The sequence below is a fragment of the Echinops telfairi genome, unplaced genomic scaffold (genome assembly GCF_000313985.2).
Source record: "Echinops telfairi isolate 266 unplaced genomic scaffold, ASM31398v2 ScPeMD7_3533;HRSCAF=4204_1, whole genome shotgun sequence".
Lineage (NCBI taxonomy): Eukaryota > Metazoa > Chordata > Mammalia > Afrosoricida > Tenrecidae > Echinops > Echinops telfairi.
In genome coordinates this window covers 28,408,696-28,432,237 of record NW_022107432.1, presented here as the reverse complement: position 1 = coordinate 28,432,237, position 23,542 = coordinate 28,408,696, and the positions used below count along the sequence as shown (strand labels likewise).

The window sequence follows — 23,542 nt, the reverse complement described above, 5'->3', positions numbered from 1 at the left end:
CTCTAGTTAGCACCCATCCGTTCTATCTCTGTCATCCCAAACTTCTGAAAAGAATCGTCTACTTATGAATATATTATTTTTCCTCTTTCCATACCATATAAATGCTTCCCCTCTGTGTATAGCAACATCCTTTTGGAAAGCAGGTGGACATTTCTTTTTTTTTTTTTTTTAACCAACAGCCTTATATTATTTGTTAGACTTGATGAGGAAGCAAAAAACCAAAGAATAAACCAGATTATTTGCCAACAGAAGTTCAATTGATCAGATGGGGACAAAAGTTTTAATGCAACACAACATTATTTGAGCCTGGGAAAATGGTGGTCATCCCTCAGGGGGCTCCTTACAGACCCAGCTTGGTTCTTCTCCAAAGTCTTCTCTTGGAGTTGGACCTAATTTTATTACTGGTTTTCATTCGACTCCATTGGGGAATGGGCCGATTCTGCTTCTGTTTCTTGGCCAGGAATCTCTTGATCCTGAAAGTCTTATGAGACGACATGGTAAAGGAGCAACACCACACTCAGGATGGCAGAGAAACTGAGAGCTGGTGGACATTTCTTACTGACCTCTCTGTGATACTTAATTCTGTTGATCAGAATACATATCAATGCATCCTCTTGATTTCCCTCCTACCCTGACCGCTTCTTCTCAGCCTCCTTCTAAGATACTCCTCCTCTTCTCCTCCTATTCTAAAATGCTAGTGCTCCCAATCACTGTTGAGTCAGGTTATCCACTACTACCCACTCTACTATTACATGCAAATATGTCTCAGGTCTTTATTTTTAGCCCAAATCTTATTCTCATGCTTCAGACTATTTGCCTAATTGTCTAGCCGACATGTCTACTTCGATATCCAATTACATCTCATATTCAACATGTTTAAACTGAACTTATCACCTTTACTGCCAATATAGCCCCCTTCTACCTGAGTTCCCTTCCACCAATCCTGAGCCTCTAAGATACTACGTTTGCCTCCTTACTGTTCTCAAACCATCCTCTCTAGCCCCACTTTCCCCTGCCATCATATCAATTCCAATTTATGGCTATACAATAGGAGAGAAAAGAATTGTCCTCCATTGGGCCTCCTCATATGCACTCCCCTAATACAAGAGCACCTTGCTCAGCTAAATGGTCATTTCATGATATCTACCTTCCCAACATGATCGCTGAAGACAGATGTGTGCATAAGAAACTGTGGTGAAGAAAGCTGATGGTGCCCAGCTATCAAAAGATATAGCATCTGGGGTCTTAAAGGCTTGTAGGCAAACAAGCGGCCATCTAGCTCGGAAACAACAAAGTCCACAGAGAAGAAGCACATGAGCCTGTGCGAACACGAAGTGTTGAAGGCAACAGGCAGCAGACACCAAAGAACAAAAACCATCATTGTGTGACCACCTTCCACACATAAACGCTGAAGACAAATGTGTGCATAAGTAAGTGTGGTGAAGAAGGCTGATGGTGCCTGGCTATCGAGACCTATAGCGTCTGGGGAGTTAAAGGCTTGAACGTAAACAAGCGGCCATCTAGCCCTGAAGCAACAAAGCCCACATGGAAGCAGCACACCAACATGTGTGATCATGAAGGGCCAAAGGGACCAGGCTTTAAACACCAAAGGCGGGGGTGGGGGTTGGGGATCATATCCTCGTCAATGAGGGTGGCACGTAATGGAGACCCAATGCCCATCTCTAGACAACTGGACATACCTTGCAGGGGGGTAGTGGGGAGATGAGTCACTTAGGGTACAGTACAGCAATAATGAAACCCACAATCTTCCTCTAGTTCTTAAACGCTTCCTCCCCCCAACTACCAGGACTCCAATTTTGCCTTGCAGACCTGGTTAGACCAGATTATGCACAGCGGTACAGATGGGAATTGGAAACGCAGGGAATCTAGGACAGATGAACCTCTCAGGACTAGGGGTGACAATGGCAATACCAAGAGGGAAAGGGGGTGTAGAAAGGGGGAATTGATCACAGGGAGCTACATATAACCTCATCTCTGGGGGACGGGCAGCAGAGGGGTGGGTGAAGAGAGACGCCAGACAGTGTAATATAAGATACAATAATAATTTATAAATTATCAAGGGTGCATGGGGGAGAGGGGAGGAGAAAGGGAGGGGGGAGGGGAAAAAAGGAAAATGAGCTGATTCCGGGAACCCAAGAGGAAAGCGAATTTTGGGAATAATGAGGGCAACAAATGTATAGATGTGCTTTACACAATTGATCTATGTATTGTGATAAATTGTATGAGCCCCAATAAATTGATTAAAAAAAAAAAAAAAGAATTGTCCTCTTGGGTTTCTGAGGCTGTAAATCTTTGTGGGAACAGAAAACCTTATCTTTGTCCCGTAGAGTAATTGTAGATTTGAACTGCCAACCTTGTGGTTATCAGCCCAATGTGTAACCCACTATGCCATCAGGGCTTTGTTAGAGAACTGTGATTGCCTACTAATTTGTTGGTAACCCTACCTACCCACCACGGACCCACAAAATCAGAATCTTCAGAGCACAGGTTCTTAGTGTATGTATGTATGTATGTATGTATATATGTATGTATGTATGTACAATTAAGCTGATCATATGTATATCTGATATACAACCAGAGTTTAGAATAACTTTTTCTTTCCCTGAGGGCAAGGAGTATGAATGTTTACTGTTGTGATTCAATACCCAACATGGTCTGGCAATAAATATATGGCAAAGGGAAATAAGGGAATGGCGCAGTAGCTAGAAGGAGGAAGAAAAAATTTAAAGTACTCCTCAGAATAGGTTTGAATGCTCATCCACACACAGGTAAAACGACATGCTATCAGGAGAGAAATCTTTAAACAGAGTCTCTATTTTGCTTTTCAATCTTATTCTTTTTTCCACCCTTACAGCTAAACTATGTTCCTTTTGCCTTACACTGGAAGTAAAGAATGACAGCTGAGCTATGTTAGCCCTAAAAGGGTCAGTACAAATCAGTTTTCACATCAATAATACTGCATGCTCCGCCTTCTTGACTTTGTAAGTATTTGCTAGAAAAGTTCAATACGTAGAAAAATGCCAGCCTTTGAACACCTGTATTCCCCTCAAAATGCCAAGTGAAAACTCTGGAAGTAAAGCAGTGGAGAGGGTTAAAATGATTGCAAACCTTTCAAAGAGTGCAATAATGACATAGTGCTTTAGTAGCAAGTATGCATAAAACATATTATATACTAAAATGCCATAGAATCAACATTTTGCGCGCGTGCGCGCACACACACACACACACAAACACACAATCTAATAAATCAGCCCTGCTGCTGTAGTGGATTATCACTTGGGCTGCTAACCACAAAGTTAGTTTCAAACCACAAGCTGCTCCTCGGGCACTGTAATGGGTCACTATGATGCAGAATTTACTTCATGGCAATGAGAATAAAGTCCTGAGTTTGGAGAAGAGGCATTGCAGAAACAGGGCAGAAACATCTTTATATCACTGGAAGTTCAACAGCCTCCACATGTATTTGTTGAATGAAAATGGTTTCAAGAATTATTTACATTTATCTCTCTGACCAAAGAACCAGCCACTCTAGCTTCATATGTTTTATAAAATATATATGTAAGATATATATTTATGAGATATAAATATAAACTTCAAATGCCCAAACACTCATAAGGAGCCCTGGTGGCACAACACTTAAGCAACTGGCCTCTAACTGACCAGCTGGCATTTGGAAACCCACCCAGTAGGTCTGTGGGAGAAAGGCCTGGCAGTCTGCCCCTGCAAGGATTACCTCCTCGGAGACTCTCTGCCTTGGTTCTCCCTTGTCACATGGGGTTGCTAGGAGTCCGAAACTGGCTCGAGAGCACCCAGCAGTCACAGCAAGCGACTCATTATATGCTAGTACACAGGAAGTAAAAGAAGCACATACGGTTGGCTTTTACATTTCAGAGTTTATCATGCAAATCCTGCTGGCAGCACTACCTTTTAGCACCAGTCCCCCAAATAAATGTACATACCTATAGCAGCACCATGTCTTTAAATGTTCTTTCATTTTAAAAAAATAGTTGTACATGCCATGTTCTTTCATGATACTGGTTAACTATTCACATAATATTGTCCCTCTGTCCAAAACAACCTTTTACCTAGAAAACTCCAACTTATCCTTCAAGACTTAAATAAATATTGTTTCATCTGAACCCTTGGAATAATGAATCACTTTCTCTTCTGTGTTCAGTTCCTACAATATTTTGTAAATAACCTTTGGTGCAACTTGAATCCCATCTGAATTATGAGGATTATCTGACATGTCTATTGCTTATTCGTTAAACATAATTCAGGGGAGGGAGATGATTCACTGTCCTCTCAGAGACTTGAATTCGGTGCCACATGGAGGGGGGGGAGCAAAGACTTGCTTGGATAAATGACAAGAAAATCATTTCAAATATAAGGTGGACTTCTGGAAAAACACTGAACTTATGATGTAAGTAAACAGAGGAAAAAGAAACGAAACCATCTAGGGTCCTCTTCAAAGTTCATAAGGGGGATTTTGAGCTTGATCCACAGGGAAATGAAAGAAACTCTCACAAGGTTTTCCAGGAGAGAGATGGGATGGTCTGCACCACTGGGTTCATCATGGAGTGCCTATGGAACAAGAGCATTCCAAACACCATATAGTGACGACCAGTTATATGTCACCAGTTGAGACGACCCATGTAAAATTACTCTCCCAATCAACGAGAGCTCTTTAAGAACAGGGAAGTGGGCTCATTTGCCACAGCATCTCTAGCACCTAGCAAAGGCTCGGAGCTTGCTTACTGAACTGGATTGAAGTCTTCTTTGACATGTGTAACAAACTCTAAAATTTTCACTAACTTTCATATCAGAGCAGACTATGCTGCTGGGAGGTAATCTTTCTTTGCTGGACCCTTGGGGGTGGGGTGGGGGGAAAGAAACATTCTTTTAGAGACAATCAACCATCAATATACACCTTGAAACATAGCATTTAATGACCAAAAATATTTTCTAGTTTGATACATTTCAGGAGACATCCTCACCACCCATAAGAAAGCAGTGAGTTTTTAACTCTGAAGGGGTAGATTTAAAAATGAAACCATATACAAACTATTCTCTATAAAAATTTGTTTAACTAGCTATTATACAGATAGAATTTTCTGGTTGAGAAATAAGTATTTCCATATAGCCTAATGCTAAGGTTCGGTATATAAAGTAAGACATGAAAACAAGGTGTTAAAATGTATAGTCTAATAACATTAATGAGGGTATAAAAAGCTATGTTAACAAATTTGGTGGGGTTTTTTAAAATCATTTTATTGGGGGCTCGTACAATTCCTATGGATGGATGTATGGATTGTGATAGGAATTGTACGAGCCCCCAATAAAATGATTAAAAAAGAAAAACCACCGAATTTGTTAACATAGCTTTTTATACCCTCATTAATGTTATTAGACTATACATTTTAACACCTTGTTTTTAACGCTAGCCTCATCTTTCCCCTAGAGTGGTTGGTGAGTTTGAAACACCACTGACTTTGTGGTGACAACATCTATCTCTAGAGCTCCTTATGGATCCTAATAGATTCCAAGAAATCCTGGGGCTTACTTGGCTTATAAAATTTATTTAATAAAAACCTGTTTTGAGAAGTGTTCTCATTCTTGGTGATGAAATCCCAGGGTCCTTTTTAACAACCCTGACTCAAATGATTCAAATGTTCCTTGTGCTGACATTAAAATCAAACTAAGGGTACTGTTTATACAAGTCAACCCAAACATGATTTCACTTTGCAGAAAGAGATTTATAAGCAAACACATTCACACCCATCTATTAGTAGCTATTCTCACAGTTCATTATCGATTTGTAAAACTATCAGGATAGGAGAGGTAGACACACCGAAGCACCAATGCCACCAACTAGAAACACCCAGTTGGTGGCTTTGGGGGGCTGAAGGGAGATGAAGCAGGTTGTAGTTCACCAGTACGGTACCCACTCCAATGGATATTTTCATGTTTGTACTCTCAGGAACATAGCCAAGGTAGCTGGCTATGTAAGTCTCGACTGTCAAAACAAATTGCCAGCTGTCTCATAAAAGAAAAACCTCATTGAGTACAAAGGCAAATGCTAGCACAGAACAAGTGTAAATAAATATGGCTACTTATGCTCCTGCAAGTGAACTGGAAAGTGACAGTGAGGAGTAAAGCAGAGGAAGGCAAGGGATACACATGGAGGAGAAAAGCTGCCACTTCTAGCAGATTATCTGACTAACCAACCAGTCCAATAGTACAAGGATGCCAAATAAAGCTGCTGGTGGGAAGCTTAGATCCAGAGGTAAAGAAGTCGTGGGAGTCCCATTAGTCTACCCTCTTCCTATCAAAAGCATACAAATCTATAGTCAACTCAAATCAAGTGTGAGGAAAGGTCTTTGTCAACTGTAATGCTCTCTACAAACAGGGCGTTGCTGTTATTTCTAATGTGGTGCATTCTTTCAGCTGTAGCTTTAAAAAAGGATCCACATTCTGTAGGCATTTTTTCCATTTCCAACACACATAGTTGTAGTTAATAGGACTATCACTGTCATTATTGTTTTACTTTTTATTACCTTGAGAACCTTCAAATGATATCTGCTGCTCAAATTGAACATCTTGTGGGTTTTCAAAGCATAAAAGGAATATATAGTCTATGTTAAGATGCACAGAAACATGAACAAAGCTGACCCCATTTCATGTCTTAGAGACACTTCTGTATACTGTCGAATTTATTAAAAGGCATGTCCTGGGAGCCCTCACACCTTTACAGAGCTAGCCACTCATTTAAGGTTAGGGCAAAGAGGGCAAAGGGAATGGCTGGCTTTCCCTGACAAAGGAGGAGGCCTCTTGATTTGCTGTCCAGTGGGTAGGATGAAAGAAAAGGGTTTGAAAAGAGTCAAGGGGAAGGCTTGAAGAGAAGTTTAAATGTCTGACTTCATCACCCACCTTAAAAGGGCTACTTTATCCAACTGAAAAATGAAATGAACCACCACTAGTTACTATAGAACTGTCTAACAAAGAAAGAATTTCCACAAGTGACCTCTGGTTACCCTTCAATACTGCACTCCTTCCAAACAGACTGGCACCAGAATAAATGTAGCCAAGAAGAATCTAATATTTTCATTTTATGATTCAACTTCAAATTTTCATATAAATTTTAGTAGACCTATTTATGTGGATATAATTTAATTCTAAAGTATTTGGGAAATACATTTAGTCCAGTTGTGCCTGAAAAAGGAAAGAAAAAGTAATTTTCCAATTTTACAGATGCTTCCAGAATTCTGTCAGAAGATGGATTAATCTACAGTAACTCAGCTGCAGAATATTACTCCTATTCCAAAGACTTTGTATATGAACTATTAAATCCATTAGATCGATAACAATTCCTCCCGCCTACTTTTAAAAACCTGATTTAATGAGAACATCATTTTCTTACTCAAGACTTTCTTTTTTAAGGAAACACAACCCTATGTGAACACAGTCAACATTTCCTCTCAGCCCATGACAACTTCATATAAACAGAGCCCAGGGCAGGGCAGTAAGGCAAAAATGCTGGGTAGTAACTAAGTGAATTGGTCTAAAAGACATCATGATGGAATGTGAGCTTGAAGCTGGACACGACTTAAAAGGGTAAACTACGAGGAGACTAACTTTAACTCGTTCTCTGAAATGCGCAGAAGCTATTGGCATCACAGGGTAGAGAAAAAGAAAGTGCTCTACAGTACATTTTTTTTTTACTTCTAAGCACAGAACTCTTCACCATTAAATGATTAATTCCAAAGCCCTTCTCTCTACCTCCGTTCCACAACCAAAGAACAACCGTGAAACGAGATTTACCCTTTGTTCCCTCTGAACCTGTATGTTAACAGAGGTGACAGAAGCATTATGTCTGTTGATCTTAGTTTAGACAATAGAAGCCATGGGGAGCCTGAAGATCTAGCCATCAGCTACTAAGGTCTCTCTGGCTGTCTGCTTTAAGTATTTTATAGATATATAAAGCATTGAATAAATCATAAGTATTACTTGATGTACCAAAAATTAAAAATGGAGACAGAGGGTAGATCCATGTGCAATGTTTCACAAATACAGTCATTTCAAAGATAATTGGTAATGTTCTCCTTTTTCTAAAGAAGTGAGAGTTAAATATAGTCACTCTGTACAGAGACTGATGATCTACAGGATGTGTAAATTATATATTACAGTTACATAACAGACTAAATCACAGTCATCAACAAAGGAAAATTTGGCTCAATTCTTGAATTTTTATGATTCTAGTTCATAAGTGGAGTCTCAAAAAGGAGAAAATAATCTCACCTTAATCCAGTCCTACAAAAAAACCTCAAATCTCAGGGCAGGTAATCACAATTTCCCAAGGCTGATCATCTTCACTGGAGCAGAAAGTAGGGCATAGGGTCTTTGCATTCAAGGTTATCTTAAATAAAAATAAGTGACGCTCCTTGAAAGCACAGAGCCATTCTTCGAATTAAAAATTAAATAGGAGACAGGCTCAACTACCAAGTACCTGTAACGATGTGCTTTAATACCAGTGAACCTAACTTTATAGACCTAAGTTAAAAACAGTCACTAACCTTTTTTCTTTTTCAAAAATAATTGGTTTATTCCATTTTGGAGAAAGTTTAACATAGCAAGTTAGGTACCCATTTGATAATTGTCATATTGTTCAGCGGCATTATTTGTATTTAATTAACACAGTGTCCACATTCTCTTTAACTGTTCTGTTTGTTCCTAGAAAGGGAATTGTGTGCTCTAGTTTCCCTGCCTCTATCATCTCATCTTTGCTTTTGAGTCATTGTTATTGGATTATTGGTCTCATTAAGATAGTTTTTAAGAAGGGCACCAATCTTAGGGTTAATAGACTGTGTTCTGTGTGCAACTCTGTTGTTGCACTAAAAGGTAGTCTCAGTTTGAAGTTTAAAGAGTGTCTCAAGGCAATCGGTTCAAGGAGTTCTCTGTTCTCTCGTATTCTAGCTTGTCAGGCTTTTTCAGTTGTGCTCCATATTTTCCCCCATTGTATGCAGGAATACTTACTGTGATCCTGGTCAGAAGAGTCAATGGTGGGAGCCAGGCACCACCGAGATCTCAGGACAGATGAAGCTGATGCTCGTATGGACTTGTTCCTCCTCTGAGCTTTTGGTTACCTTCCTACTGTTCTGATCGTGGCAAGTGGAGATGTATCATTACACCATAAAGCAGTCATTAATGTTTGGTGAAAGAGCACACATCTTTTTAGAACGCTTTCAGAAATCTGGATAGCACAAAGCACAGCAAAGAACTCGCATGCCTCTAGTATAGAAGGAAGGGCTACATGGTCAGGCCACTGCAGGGAATTCAGTGAGGATCAAGAGCTCTGACAGTGACATGTCCAAATGCTCTGCCTCAGTTCCTATGACGACAGAGAAGCAAGAAATCTCCTTGGGCTATTATTAGATGCACCAATTAACGTTAATCTGACAAGCTCATCCTTTAATCTCCCACACAAAAACAGTTACCATTACTCTGTAACATCTATTAAAAAGCCATAGTGATCTGAGAAAAGCACATTAAGAGAAAAAAAACAATGCAATATGTAGCCCCTCAAAAATGGAAGACACATCAGGCCAGGAAGGGCACTCTTTCCCCATCCCATCAGATTGTGTCTCTTCTGCTACCAATGCAACACAATTTTCTCTTTACATCCTGAATATGCAGAGATTGTTCTCTTTGAAAAGAAACTGGCATTTCAAGTATTCTGAGAATTCAAAGACTATACTGAGAGGACTTCCAAGTGTTTAGGACACCAAAGAGCCCATCCATCCTGATAACCTTGGAAAGAATGGGCAATCTAAGAGGGCCAGAGTCACTTCAGCCTTGGTCATGTTTCAGGGTGATGGTGAAGGAGTCCAGGAGGCTGGTGGCATAATGGTCATTATACAGTCAGCTGTTAACCAGAAGGTCAGTAGTCTGAACCAGCCCCACAGGACAAACATGAGGCAATCTGTTTCCATAACCATTACAGCTTTGGAAACCCTATGGGTCAGGTTCTAGCCTCTTTTATCACAGTGACTCACGCACACTGTGAGTCAGAATCAACTAAATGGCAATGGTTTTTATTTATTGTTTTGTTTACTGAGGAGTCAATACTGGCCTAGATTCATTAACAACCAATGTAATTTCTAACATTTGGAACACTACCAACACTTCTTATAGGAGATTCCAGGACAGAAACAAAGTGATTAGCTTACATTTTAGAGCCTTGGATAACACCAGCAGTAGCTGGCTTACCTTCTGAAGCCACTGTTTTCCTAGTAATTAAAAAAAATTTTTTTTCACCCTTTTTAGGTGTGTATTTGGGACATGAGCCCTGTGTGCCTTCTCAAATGCCTACAACCACGCCTCCTTTTCTCTTCCTCTTTCTTCATTGTGTTCCACCTGAGTTACTTGGGCCATGGATAAAATGCTACACAGGACAACTTCGTGCCCCCTTTCTTCCCATTTTGTAAGTACTACTCCAAGTGTTCCTCCTTGCAACCTTTCAGAGAAATCCTGTTGGCAAATGAATGTGCCTGCTGAGTCTCGTAACACTGCTGTAAAGCAAAAGATAGCTTTAAAATACACCATGTCAATTTTGCTACTTATTTCTTTGCTTGGCTTCCTTTTTCCTTTATCCTTTCAGACCTGTACTTACATCTCCCAAGAAGGCATCGACATCTTAGTCTTTGCCTCAGGGAGTTTTAGTCTTTTCCAGGGAGTCTAGGCTTAGACAGTAGGTTTATAGGAATTAATTCCAAATGAAATCAAAACACAATTAAAATGTATTTTCAAAATACAGTAGGAGTTAAAGATTAATAAATTCGACAAAGAAATAGGAAAAGTATTAGAACCTCGTGACCTAAAAGACCAGGGTGAATACAGTATCAAATATTAAGGACTGAGAAAGCATTCAGGCAACAATGAAGGTCAACTACAGAATTTCTCAAATGTATGCCCCTACCCCACTACCAACTTCAGAGGTGAAGCCTGGGCATTTTCATTAAAGAATGATATTTTATTAAGTTATCATCTGTGGCCTACACAAAATCCCTCCCTCCTTTCTTTCTTCAGCGTACACTCCTGATTGGATTAGTGGCCACTCCTCCCCCATGAGAAAAGGGGAGCATTGCCCTGTCCAGAGATAAATCTTATAATCACCACAGATCCATTAACTTCACAGTGATGGATTTGAGGTTGCGAATTTCAGCTCATTCTAGCCAATAATAAATGGGGGTCTGCTTGGGGACTTCTGGAAAGGTCTTAGCCCTTTGGAGGGACAAAAAGAAATAGAAAATTATTGAATCTGGAAGTGATGCCTGCATCAAGAATAGCCATCCTGCGACCATAAAAGGGTCCACCCTGAGGGCAACGCTGACATACCAAAGATGACAGTGCCTAAGAACCAAGAAATCCTAAGTTCTTGACAACATCATTAAATCATTAACTTAACCAATCCCAAAGCTGGAAACCCTTCTGAGTTTTACAGAAAGAAAGTACCTTTCTTTCATTTATTAGGTAAGCTTCTTTGAGCCAGGGTTCCTGCACCGGCATACAAAGAGTCTAGTTTATTGTAGACACACTTCACACTTCAGTACCCACCATCACACATTGCTACACAAAGGAAATGGAGAAATTCAAAAAGGTCTGCTCTTTGCCATTAAGAGTTTGCAATCTATTTTTCAAAGACATATAAAACAAGTTGGGAATAAAAAGTGATCTATCAATTAAAGAACTAATGATGATGCACAGGTACATAGAATAAAGTAATCATCCGTGTGGGACATTAGAAGAAGCTTTCAAAGGAGATGAAAACTAATATATATGCTTTTTACAAACCAGAAAGGCATGCTGTCTAAATTCAATTAGTGTAATTTAACTTCCAGGAAACTCTCTCTGCAGCCACCTATAGCTCTATCTGCCTAGCACAGCATCCCCCGGCTGTAGGAAATACTGCTTCCTTTATTCAACTATGGGAGCTCAGAGATGGGCACCAGACCCAAAGTGGGCTAGTCAAAGCCATTCCCTCAGGGGGTTGACCTTAGGATCAGAAATAATGAGTCTTATGAGGGTGCCCCCACCCACATAAGTGTATGGCTTTAAAAAAAAATTCCGCAAGTATCTTTTGATTCCATTATTCTGTGAATTTTTTGAAGACCCCTTCACATCTGTTTTTACACATGGCCTGACTTCATACACTGTTTCCAAATACCTGCTAAGTGCCCAGCATGCTTCTGGGCACAAGATGCCATTCCAGCTGCCCACCAATGTAGGCCTCCTCCTTTCTGAGACTAAGTCTGCAAGGACAAGCCTACCTGTTCCCAGATGCTCTCACCCCGGAATCTGCTTGCACACGCCCACCTTTACCACTTGTACATCTCTTCTTCCTCTCACATCTTTACTTCTCAGATTGAAGTCTCACTGCCTGGTTTTGGTTTCCTGTATTCTACAGAGACTTCACTTACCAAGATTGTTAATGATCCCTTATTGCCAAATCCAATTAGTTTTTAAAGGTTTTATTCTGTTTAATCTGCAATTTCTGATACTGCTAAACATGTGCTCTGTTTGCAAACTCTCTTCGATAATGTAAGACCTGTTAACACCATCTTGGTTCTTCTCCCATTCTTTGATGGTTTTGACACATTTCTCAAGGAGTAAGCCCAGCTCTTCCTATTCTCGCTCATGAAGATTATGACTGTCCCCATGGCTTCAGATAGTAGTTAGCTCGAAGGAGCTGACTGCCATGTTTCTAACTCTAGCCTCGACTTCTCTCCTAATTTTCAGCTCTTCATTTCCACCTGCCTGGAAGGCATTTCTAATCACCCTTTCCATCTAAGCATGTCTGAACACTCTTATATTCCATCCAGAAACTGCTCCCGGTTTTGATTTTTATACAATTGCTAAAGATGCCAAATGCAAGTGTATGCTACGCAGGAAAAGGCTGCTGAAAAAAGAGAAGCAGATCAGACACACCCTTTCATTTTTCCACGATAACGACCCCTGCAGACATCACCTCTCCATTGTCCTTGTTTGGATCCCAGCTCACGCTAAGTGGTGATCGTGCTGACACTTACATTCCATTTCCACACATACAAAAACTACGCAAAGTGGCAAACTACTCACAAAAAAACTAAAATATTGCTTTATCCTAGCATCTACAAAGATTAAACCTAAACTCCTGAAAATGGCCTTGAAAAGTCTTAGAATCAAGCCCAAGCCTGTACTGGTATGTCTGCTCAGCCTTCAATTACCATGCTTCAGACAACTCTGACTCAACCAAACCAGCGTCTCTGTGCTTTCTCCACACCTTAGAGTTGCAGCAGTTCTCAACCTGTGAGCCGCAACCCCTTTAGGGGTCCAACAACTCTTTCACAGGGGTCCCCGGATTCATAACAGTAGCAAAATGACAGTGATGAAGTAGCAACAAAAATAATGTTATGGTTGGGGGGTCACCACTACAAGAGGAACTGTATGAAAGGGTCGCAGCATGAGGAAGGTGGAGAACCCCTGCCTTAAGAGTCTCCCTGTGTAGCCTGCACTGGCCTTTCTCTCTCTAACTAGTTATAGTTGAGCAGATTCAGACTCAAGAATGGCCCGGTGTGTGTCAGAGTAGAACTGTGAACTATCAAGTTGGCAACAGCTGATTGTTCCAATGCAGATCATCAGCTCTTTCTCCCCAGGTGCCTCTGGGGTATACTTGAACCTTCAATCTTAACACCCAGACAGAGACTCCTCTATGATTATCTAAATTCTGCCTATCCATCAAAATGCAGCTTAATCCTATCACAAGCTCGTCCACTAGCATCCTAGTTATGTTACTCTTGTCCACTTATTTATTGGTATTTACTATATACTAGGCATTGTTCTAGGCTCTTTACAAATACCAGCTAATTTAATTTAGATCTCACAATAATGCTATGAGGTGGGCACTACCATTATCTGTTTTTAAAAGCTGGGAAACTGGGTAACAGAAAAGCTAGATAATCATGCAGTCCCATACCTGGTAAATGGTAGAGCCATGATTCACACCTAGCCAGTGTGGCCCCAAAGTTTGTGCTCTTAAACGGCTGCAATATTCTGTCAATTGGAAATTCTCTAGTCCAGTGGTTCTCAACCTTCCTAATGCTGTGACCCTTTAATACAGTTCCTCATGTTGTGGTGACGCCTGCCCCCAACCATAAACTATGTTCATTGCTACTTCATAATTGTAATTTTGCTACTGTTAGGAATCATCATGCAAATATCTGATATGCAAGATGTATTTTCATTGCTATGAACTGCACATCATTAAAGCATCGTGATGAATCACAAAAGCAGTATGTCATTATATATTGTGAAATACTTATTTCTGACAAATCAATGAAATTTTGTCTTGAAGCATGATGCAGCATGAGTAACAGTCTCACACCAGGGACTCATCTCTGCATGTGGGCGGCCCGCCTGGAGATGGATAGAGGAGCAGTGTCTCGATTCCTAAGACATCAGAAATATGTGTTTTCTGATGGTCTTAAGTGACCCCTGTGAAAGGGTGGTTAGACCCCCAAAAGGGTCCTGACCCACAGGTTGAGAACCGCTGCTCTAGTAGTTTTGACCATACCATTTATCATCAGTAAAGCTGCCTTGAGATATCTCTTCAATTAGGAGCTGTCAAGACATAGTCAGGTCTTTTCTCCCTAAGTACACTGGATTCTTAGAAAGCAGGTGGTCAACCTTAATCAATTTTTATTCCCTCACAGTTACTGTTATCAGCAAACATTGGCTTATAAATTTATTCAAGAAAAAAACAAGTGACAGAAGTAAGAGTATCCAGGCAAGATTTCTATCTGGAGGGTGACTTTAAGTCATTTCCAGACTATGTAGAGGGTTTATTAAGAGAAAGCTGGTCATTAGCTGAGTTTCCACTTCCAGATGAAAGAACACAACTCAAAATAATTTATATGGAATATCAGGGGAAATTTTTTTGAATGGTTATACATATACATAAGCTTTCTCTTAAAAAATTTAGTATTACCTGAAAGTAGAGAAATGGATTAGCATCAGAACAGTGAGCATAGAGCAAGAATTAAATCAATGTTTATTTAATAAATGAATGCGCTTCCTTAACCACAAAATTACTTAGATGTCTTCTATAGAACACTATTTTTATGCAGAACTGCATTCCAATAAGCCCAACATTAAGAGTCTTCTGAAAAATGTACACACTGCCTAAATAACATGGGGGCATTTATTTCTATCTACTTAGAAAATGGTGCTAGCTTTGCCACAGTTAGTTAGTATTCATGATAACAGTATTTAGACAAGTTCAGTCACTTATTAAAGATATTCTTGCTCGAAAGGCATAAAACCAAACACAGAGGTAGTATAGTATCTACCCTCTAAAGTCGTCAAGACTCATGGATAAGACGTCAACAGATATTACAGTAATTCATTCTCGTTCTCATTCCCTCCCTCCATCCATGTCTCAGTCTCTACTCCCCTCTCCCTATCCCCTTCTGTTTGTCTGCGTCTAGAGGGGGTGGTAGGTCTAAGAAAAAGCCAGCTCAATCCAGTTGTCATGCATGTGCCTCAGTGATCAAGCTCCTAGAGATGGACTTAATCAAACCAGCATTCAATTAAAATGGAGGTAGGCACTCGAATGGCATATTACTTTACAATAAAATTTTTTCGTCAGAGGTGAAAGCACAAATGCTGGTGTGATCACCACATTCTATCTGTGTAGTTAAACCACTTCAAGAGATGTCAAAATCATCATCACAAACATTTCCTAGGAGAGGAGGAAATCACTAGGATCCCATCTACATTAAAAACAATTTTTCAAATCATGAGAAATGGCTCTCGTGGAAATCAGAAATACTTATAATTCCTATGATCAGAACATTTTCTGTGAACAGAAAGAGGCATAGGAATCAGGAGGGTGCTTGATGAGTCTGTAATTCAGAAAGAAGAATTGGATGATTCCAATGAACACAGACATCACACTAAAACAGCCTTACTACTGTGACTATTCCTATTCCTCTACAAAGTACTCGAATATGTCCTCCCAGTTTCTCTCAGTGAATTTCCTTTTATTATCCTTCCACAAGTGGCCACAGGTCTTCTGATTGACTTATTATTCCAGATATATAAATATACACAGGCAGATTATCAAAGACTCCCGCAGGGCAGGGAGCAATTCTATCAATTTTTGCTGACAAATTTTGCAGATCTAATGTATTAGGTTAATCTTTCATTTTAACGCAAGGGCAAGCATTTCTCTTTTGTAGTTCTTTGTGAGATCAGGCATGGGGAAAGAACTAGAGGCACTTCACTTCGCCTCCCAAGATTGACAACAGGATTTTGAATCGTAAATGATGAACAAAGAAAGCAGTAGATGTAATAATAGGGAGTGGCAGGTGGTTAGCTGTCCTTCACAGTGTGTCTGCCCTCTTTTATACTAAGTGGCTATCTACTTGAGAGAACATTTCTCAACTTCTCTTGCCAATAAGTGTGGCCAAGTGACTGAAAGTTCTCAACACTGGCTGGTAAAAATAGTGCCTACCACTTCCCAGCCTTGATCTTGATACGTTGAGCATATATATATTTCTCCATGACCATGGAGGGACCATGAAGGTCAAAATAAATGATGGCAGAGCCACCTTGACAGTCAGAGTCCCTGCAAGAAGTCCTGACCGACCAGCTCTAGATGGGTTAGTGCGAGTAAAATAACTGATCTTTGTCAAAGTCTTGTTTTGTCAATGGCTTAAGCTATACTCTTACTAACACAGGCAGAGAAACAATTCAACATCAGAACTACGTATGAGCATCCGTAATCACTCTTTGTCAATTCACTGCCTTGAGGTATGAATCTGGCAGAAAAAGGCACCAGTATCAATCTATTCCTACACACTCCTTTCCTAGGAACTCATTACTTTAAGATTTTTTTTAAAAGTAATGGTTGAGTCCATAGTATGAAACCCAAGAGACAAAAAAAAATGGCCATTACCTTGGGGAAATTAAAGGGTTTCTGAGGAACACATGCATTGTCAACATTCACAGTAAAAAGCAATGGGAGTAGGAGGAGTGGGAGAAATGATATTAAGTATTCATTTTGAGTTCAACTCTGAAATCCAAGTGCATTTAATTACAGTAGTTATCTGCATTCCTAAAATGTTTTCATATACATGGGGTTTCAAAAAAGTTCATAGAAAAATTCTCCTTTGCATAAACAGGAATAATCTCAATAGTCAAATTATCTAGATCTGTGTTTTGTTTTGAATTTTCATCTAGATTGATTAAGATCTACAGTCTTTTGTTTTCCAAATTTTAATTACTGTGCCACATTTAATGTCAACAACTAATGCAACTCTGACTAATGTAATATGAACTGATGTTTGTAGCTTAGCCAGGTTCACGCCAATATTACCAACATCCATCTTCTTTAAGTGATTTATTCCTCCAACCAAATGAACTCGGGGTTAACACTAATTTCTAAAATGGGTAGAATCTGAGTAAAGAATCTGAGTCTCTGGTGCCTGAATTCCAACATGGTTGGTCTTGAGAGGATTTATAACCAGATGACCAATGTTCTACTCAACAATTATGTTGTGCCACAGCCAACTTTTGATTATTTATGCTAGCCAAAGGCAGAAGCACATGTGATCAAAAACAATCTGAGAATCACTTCTAGATGGCTTTGAAATGCCTATTCATTTTTTAAAAATATATTTTTTAATTATTTTATTTGGGGCTTGTACAATTCTTATCATAATCCATACAAACATCCATTGTGTCAAGCACATATGTACATTTGTTGCCCTCATCATTCTCAAAACATTTGCCTTCTCTTTAGCCCTTAATATCAGTTGCTCATTTTCCCCCTCCCTCCCCACTCCCCTCTCCCTCATGAACCCTTCATAATTCATAAATTATTATACCTTTGTCATAAGTTACACTGTCCAACGTCTCCCTCCACCCTCTTCTCTGCTGTCCATCCCCCCAGGGAGGAAGCTATATGGAGATTTTGTAATCGGTTCCCCTTTCTACTCCACATTCCCTTCACCCTCTCACCACTGGTCCTGAAGGAGTCATCTATCCTGGATTCCCTGTGTTTCCAGTTGCTATCTGTACCAATGTACATCCTCTAGTCTAGCCAGATTTGTAAGGTAGAATTGGTAAGAGTCTTATCTGATTTTATTTTTCTTGGGATAATATGAAAAATGACTTGCATTCCCTGGGTACAAGACAAATGATGAACGTAGAACTGGAAGCTGAATCAACCCAACTGAGGTAGAAAAATTCACCACAGAGAAAATGGAAAGTAGACCAATTATGAGAGAAATGAAATCTGACTACAAGTTTTAAAGTATTTTAAAACATGGTTCTGTATTAAGCTTTATATGGAATTCAAATCATAGAGATGCAATTAAAAGAGAAATTGTGTGCCCTATTTGTAAGCTATAGGAAATAGTTATTTTTAGAAAATCATAGGCAACTATCCTATCCTAATTACCTAGCTTAAAGATTTCTAATAGGGAAGGAATAATGATGTTATTGGTATTTTTTCTCTTAAAGTTCAAGTTGTACATTAATAACTAATGAACAGAATTTGTGGATCATGACCATTTTTACATGTTTTCCAAATGTCAAAACAAGCCTGAAATGGCTTAGGAATCAAAGACAGAGTCATCAAAAAGAAAAGCATTCAGAAAGGCAGGCTTCTCTTCCTCTGCCCTACTCCTGGGCTACCCCGTCTAACAATGCTTTAGCCTGGGTCAGGTTCCAGCTTTGGAATTTTTTCAGTGCCAAAAAAATAGCATTTATTTAGTGCTAGGTGATAATGCACATGTTGGGGGTATAATAAATTAATAAGAAATACTCCAGAGCAGGACCCTCTTGAATGGATTAGGCTAGCAATTCATGAGCCATATTTTTTAGCAACTGGCTTATGGAATAATAACCCTTATTGTATTACAGCAGATTCTCTGACTTACTGCCTATTACACACTTGCAAATCCCAAACCTATAAAGCATTTATTTTTTATTTAAGATTTATAAAATCATGTCAATCTGCCGATGCCTCCAGGCACTCATATAGCATAAAAGATGATACAAAGTCTAACAAAAAGAAAAGCCTATCTCTGTTCAGATTTACTTTCTGTTCTTTTTTTAAGCACAAAACAAAAGCAGCCCGTCTTATACCTGAAGGTCAACTCAAAGGACCAACTTTAGAAAGATTTACGAAGCGTCTTCCGCAAGAAAACGCTACTATCTCATCGACATCAGAGATTTGGTCCAACAAGCAAGAGAGCTTCCATGCACGGAGGGTGCCTCGGTGGAGGCGAGTGTTAAGATACCCACAGGTTTAAGTACACATTTTTCGTTTGGGTTTGCTTTTCTAAAAATGAAATCACTACTCTGAATTTAACTCCAAAGCAATGCTGAGCTGGGATACATTGCATGCTGTGTCCTGTGATGCGCTGCTGGAGCAGCGATGTTCTGCAGACCTTCATGTGGTCTGTGCAGGGCAGGAGCCTTCTCTCACATACACTCACAGCTTGAGCAGAGGCATGCCAAGGCAGGAAACACAATAGCTATCTTAATGCTGGACAACGGAGAAATGGTAAAGAGAAACTTAATGACATGGTCTGGCAGGCTCACGTGAAAGACTCCTCAACTAAAATGCATATCAAATTTATTTTAATTTGGATTTTTTTAGCCCTCCCACCCCTAAAAATTCATGAAAATTATAAAAATGTATGTAAGAATTAGAGAATATCTTAACATGTGTTACTAATGAAAACAGTATATATTTAGGAAAGGGACCATGTTTTGTTCTTATTATTACTTAGCCAATGCTTGCATAGGACCTTCTATCTAATAGATGCTCAAATACTTAAGGACGGAAAGAGGTGGGAAGGAAAGCTGAGAAAAGAACAGGAAGAATGGAAGAATTCCAATGAGGGAATGTTATAACTGTAGCAAGGGCAGAGTCCAACTATAGAATGAATATTCTGGGATTGACCCACACTGTAATCCATACTCAGAGTCAGTCAAAGCCCTGCTTTCTTCATCTGTTTGTAGCAAGTTTAATATAAAGCTCATCTTTCTTCTAGTTATGCATGATGAAGATCCTATCTATCAATGCCACACACACTGAAAAAAGAAGACAGGATTTGTTTTCCCAAGTAGGAATCACTTAAGTTTAGCTACATGTCTGAACTGTAAGTTTAACAGAGAGAGTATGTAGAGAGGGGAACACAAAGATGTTTAGCAATAGAACACAACAATGGATGTAAGGCTGGACAGAGGGCCTTCTTTTCTCAACACATCACAACTTAGTGGCTCTCATATATCCCCATAGCTTCAACTCACCTACATGAAGGGACCTCAAAAAGTTTGTGGCAGGATGGTCTTAAAAGATAATGGAATTTCCCACAAACTGTTTGATGCCCTCTCATACATCTGTAACTAATGCCAAGTTGTATCTTCAATAAAGACCTGCATTTCCAACCCTTGGACTATATATATCTAGCACTTGCTCAAGGTGTTTGGACTATATCAATGAACAACACAGCCAATAATCCTTGTTCAAGGAGTTTACATTTTTATTAGGGAGAGACAGGCAATAAACAAATTACTTAAGTCACATACTACTGTAAAACCTGCCAAAGTTGCAATCTTTGTAAGGTGAAAACGTGTCAGAGAAGAAAAATACAAGTATTGTCCACTAAAAGAAGTGATGATAAATAAATATTCAGCTTGAACCTTGCCAAAGGTGGAGAACTTTCAAGACCAAGAAACACAAGGCAGCCCCATCCAGTTTGGGCTCTCACAAGTTCACCTGTGTTTTCGAGCTGAAAACAAGCCAGCTGCTGGTGGGTCTGTTCTGGCTTCTGACGACCCAGGGGTGTCAGAGTCTGTGGTGCCGTCAGGGTGTCAGAGTCTGTGGTGCCGTCAGGGCTTCTTAATGGCTGTACTCTTTCAGAATTAGATCACCCCGCCTTTTCTGAGGGATTTATGATAGATTCTTTCGGCTAGTAGTTGAACATTTAAGTGGACCACTCAAGGATGTCGTAGACTACAATAGTAAGTGATAAAACAAAAGAAAAACAAAGTGGGAAAGGAAGTTGGTGGGACTGTGTGTCAGTTGGTGTGTTACGTGTAAGTGTTGGGAAGGTGACTGAAATCTTAAATATGGTAGTCAGGAGAGGATCCATGGAAAGGGAAGCAACCGAGGGAAAACTATGAGGGGAAACAAGGCGGCTGTGCAGAAATATGAGCGTTGCAAGCAGAAGGAACAGCCAGTGCACAGAACCCTAAGTAGAGGCTCATCTGGTATGGAACAACAAGGAGGCAATGTGGTTGAAGGAGAATGAGGAGGGGAGAAAGCTAAAGCAGACACGATCCAAGAGGTAACAAGGAGCCAGATCATGCTGGGCTTTGGCTTTTACCCTGAATAAGATAAGAAACCACTGGAAGGTTCTGACATATTTATACAGAATCAGATAGATGGTGGTTTTTGCATAGCCTGTGAATATACTAAATGTACTTTAAAAGGGTAAATTTGGGGTGGATAAAGTACACCATAAAAGTAAAGGAATATTCACAGGTTGAGAAGACTATAGGGTACAAGGGTGGAAGCAGAGAGACAAGTTATAATACTGTGAGAGAGATGTGGTAGTAGCAGCGGTGAAAAAGTAGTTGCATTTCTGGGTATATTATGAAGGAAGGGTCAATATGATTTGTTGACAAATTAGATATGGTGCATGAGAAAATAGGAATGCAGGATTATGGCAAAGTTCTAGCCAGGGAACTTTTTCTTTCCTGACATAGGTATGGTCCCTTCCTGCTAGTCCTCTTCATCCTGCCTGCCCAGGATATTAACAGTGGTCTGGCGTGGAACAGTCATTTAGCGATCTGCACAGACAAGCATGAAGGTGAAAGCCAACATCCTATCAGAGAAGACACAAACAGATAGGCTCCTTGGAAGCACTGCTGAGCCCCTGCATCGGACTACCTACCCTCTGGATTTATGGGTGAGAGAGGGTTTCCTATCATTGTACTCATACAATCCTGATCATCTTTTAAAAATAAAAAGCTGCTAAAAATCTTTTAACGGCCTTTTCTTGCTCCCAGAATAATGGGCAACATGGCCTATAAGGACCTACTCCAGCTTCATTTTATATGGTTCAGTAGTAGAATTCTTGCCTTCCATCTAGATGACTGAGTTTCAGCTCCTGGCCAATGCACCTCAAACACAGTCACCATACATGTATCAGTGGAGGCGTATGTGTGGCTCTGATGCTACACAGGTTTCAACAGAGCTTTCAGATTAAGACAAACTAGGACAACAGGCCAAATGATCTACTTCAAAAAAAAAATCAGCCATTGAAAATGCTAGGAACTACAATGGGCCAATCCAATTATGTACGCGGTTGTACCATGAGCTGGGAGCCAACTCCACCACCCTTGTCACTTATTCCACCCATACTCCCCCCTACACTCTGCTTCTCTCACTTCTGTGAACTTGTCAGGCTCCTTCTCCTTTCAGGGTCTTTGTATGAACTGATCTTTCTAAGGCACCATTGTCCTCTAGCCTTCTCCTGATCACCCCAACACCATTCTTCAGTTCTCAGCTTTCACACATCATTCCCTTTAAGAAGGATCTCTCAAAACCCTGAAATGTTTCCCCATTTCACATCATGTTATAAATAAAACAATTTGATTTATTCCTATATGACTGCTTATTTATTATCCGTATCCTCTTGCAGAGTTTAACATTCCTAATAACAGGGAATTTTTCTGTTTATTAGTAAGTCTAGTACAGTACACTGCAGGCTTTGGTTGAATGAATTCATGAATGAAATTTCTTTCCCACTATAAAAAAAGATCTGTCCAAAGGAGTTTAAAAATTATTCATAGCTAAAAAGAGCATTTAAATTAAAAAATTATTCTATATAAATTATATAAAGCACTGTTTACACTCTTCTTGTTGATGCTCATTTGGCAACCCCCATGTCAAAATTAGGTGTCCTTCCAGCAAATCTACAAGGACACGATTATTCTCTAGAAACATATCAAACACATGCAAATATTTTATTTTCTGTAAGGAGTGAAAGAATTATTTCAATTTCACTCATTTCACTTCACCAAAATATTATAGATTTGTCCAGCTGAACCAATTCATTTTCCTTTCATTTACACACCTATCTGTGAAGACAGTGTGAAGTATGCCGTAGGAATCCTCTCTCTTTGAAGCCTATTACGTATGCTGTGTAATTTACTGGAAATTCAAATCATCAATAATCATTTCTTCCTGTTCTCTTGTCAGGCTAAAGTCCTTTTTCTTTTTTTTTCTAAATCATTTTATTGGGGCTCATACAATTCATCACAATCCATACATACATCAATTGTGTAAAGCAAACATACATTTGTTGCCCTCATCATTCTCACAATTCGCTTTCCTCTTGGGTTCCTGGAATCAGCCCATTTTCCTTTTTTCCCTCCCCCTCCCTCCCCACTCCCCCCTCCC

At 39.7% G+C, this 23,542-nt stretch overlaps 2 protein-coding genes across 3 annotated transcripts in view; both read right to left on the bottom strand.

The window, feature by feature from the left end:
* Nucleotides 1–23,542, bottom strand: part of BTBD9 (BTB domain containing 9) — a 462,890-nt gene that overhangs the window by 381,957 nt on the left and 57,391 nt on the right. The window lies entirely within an intron of this gene.
* On the bottom strand, nt 341–496 carry LOC105979361 (60S ribosomal protein L39-like). The gene has a single exon (XM_045294864.1). The coding sequence runs from the start codon at nt 494–496 to the stop codon at nt 341–343; it is 156 nt and encodes a 51-aa protein (XP_045150799.1).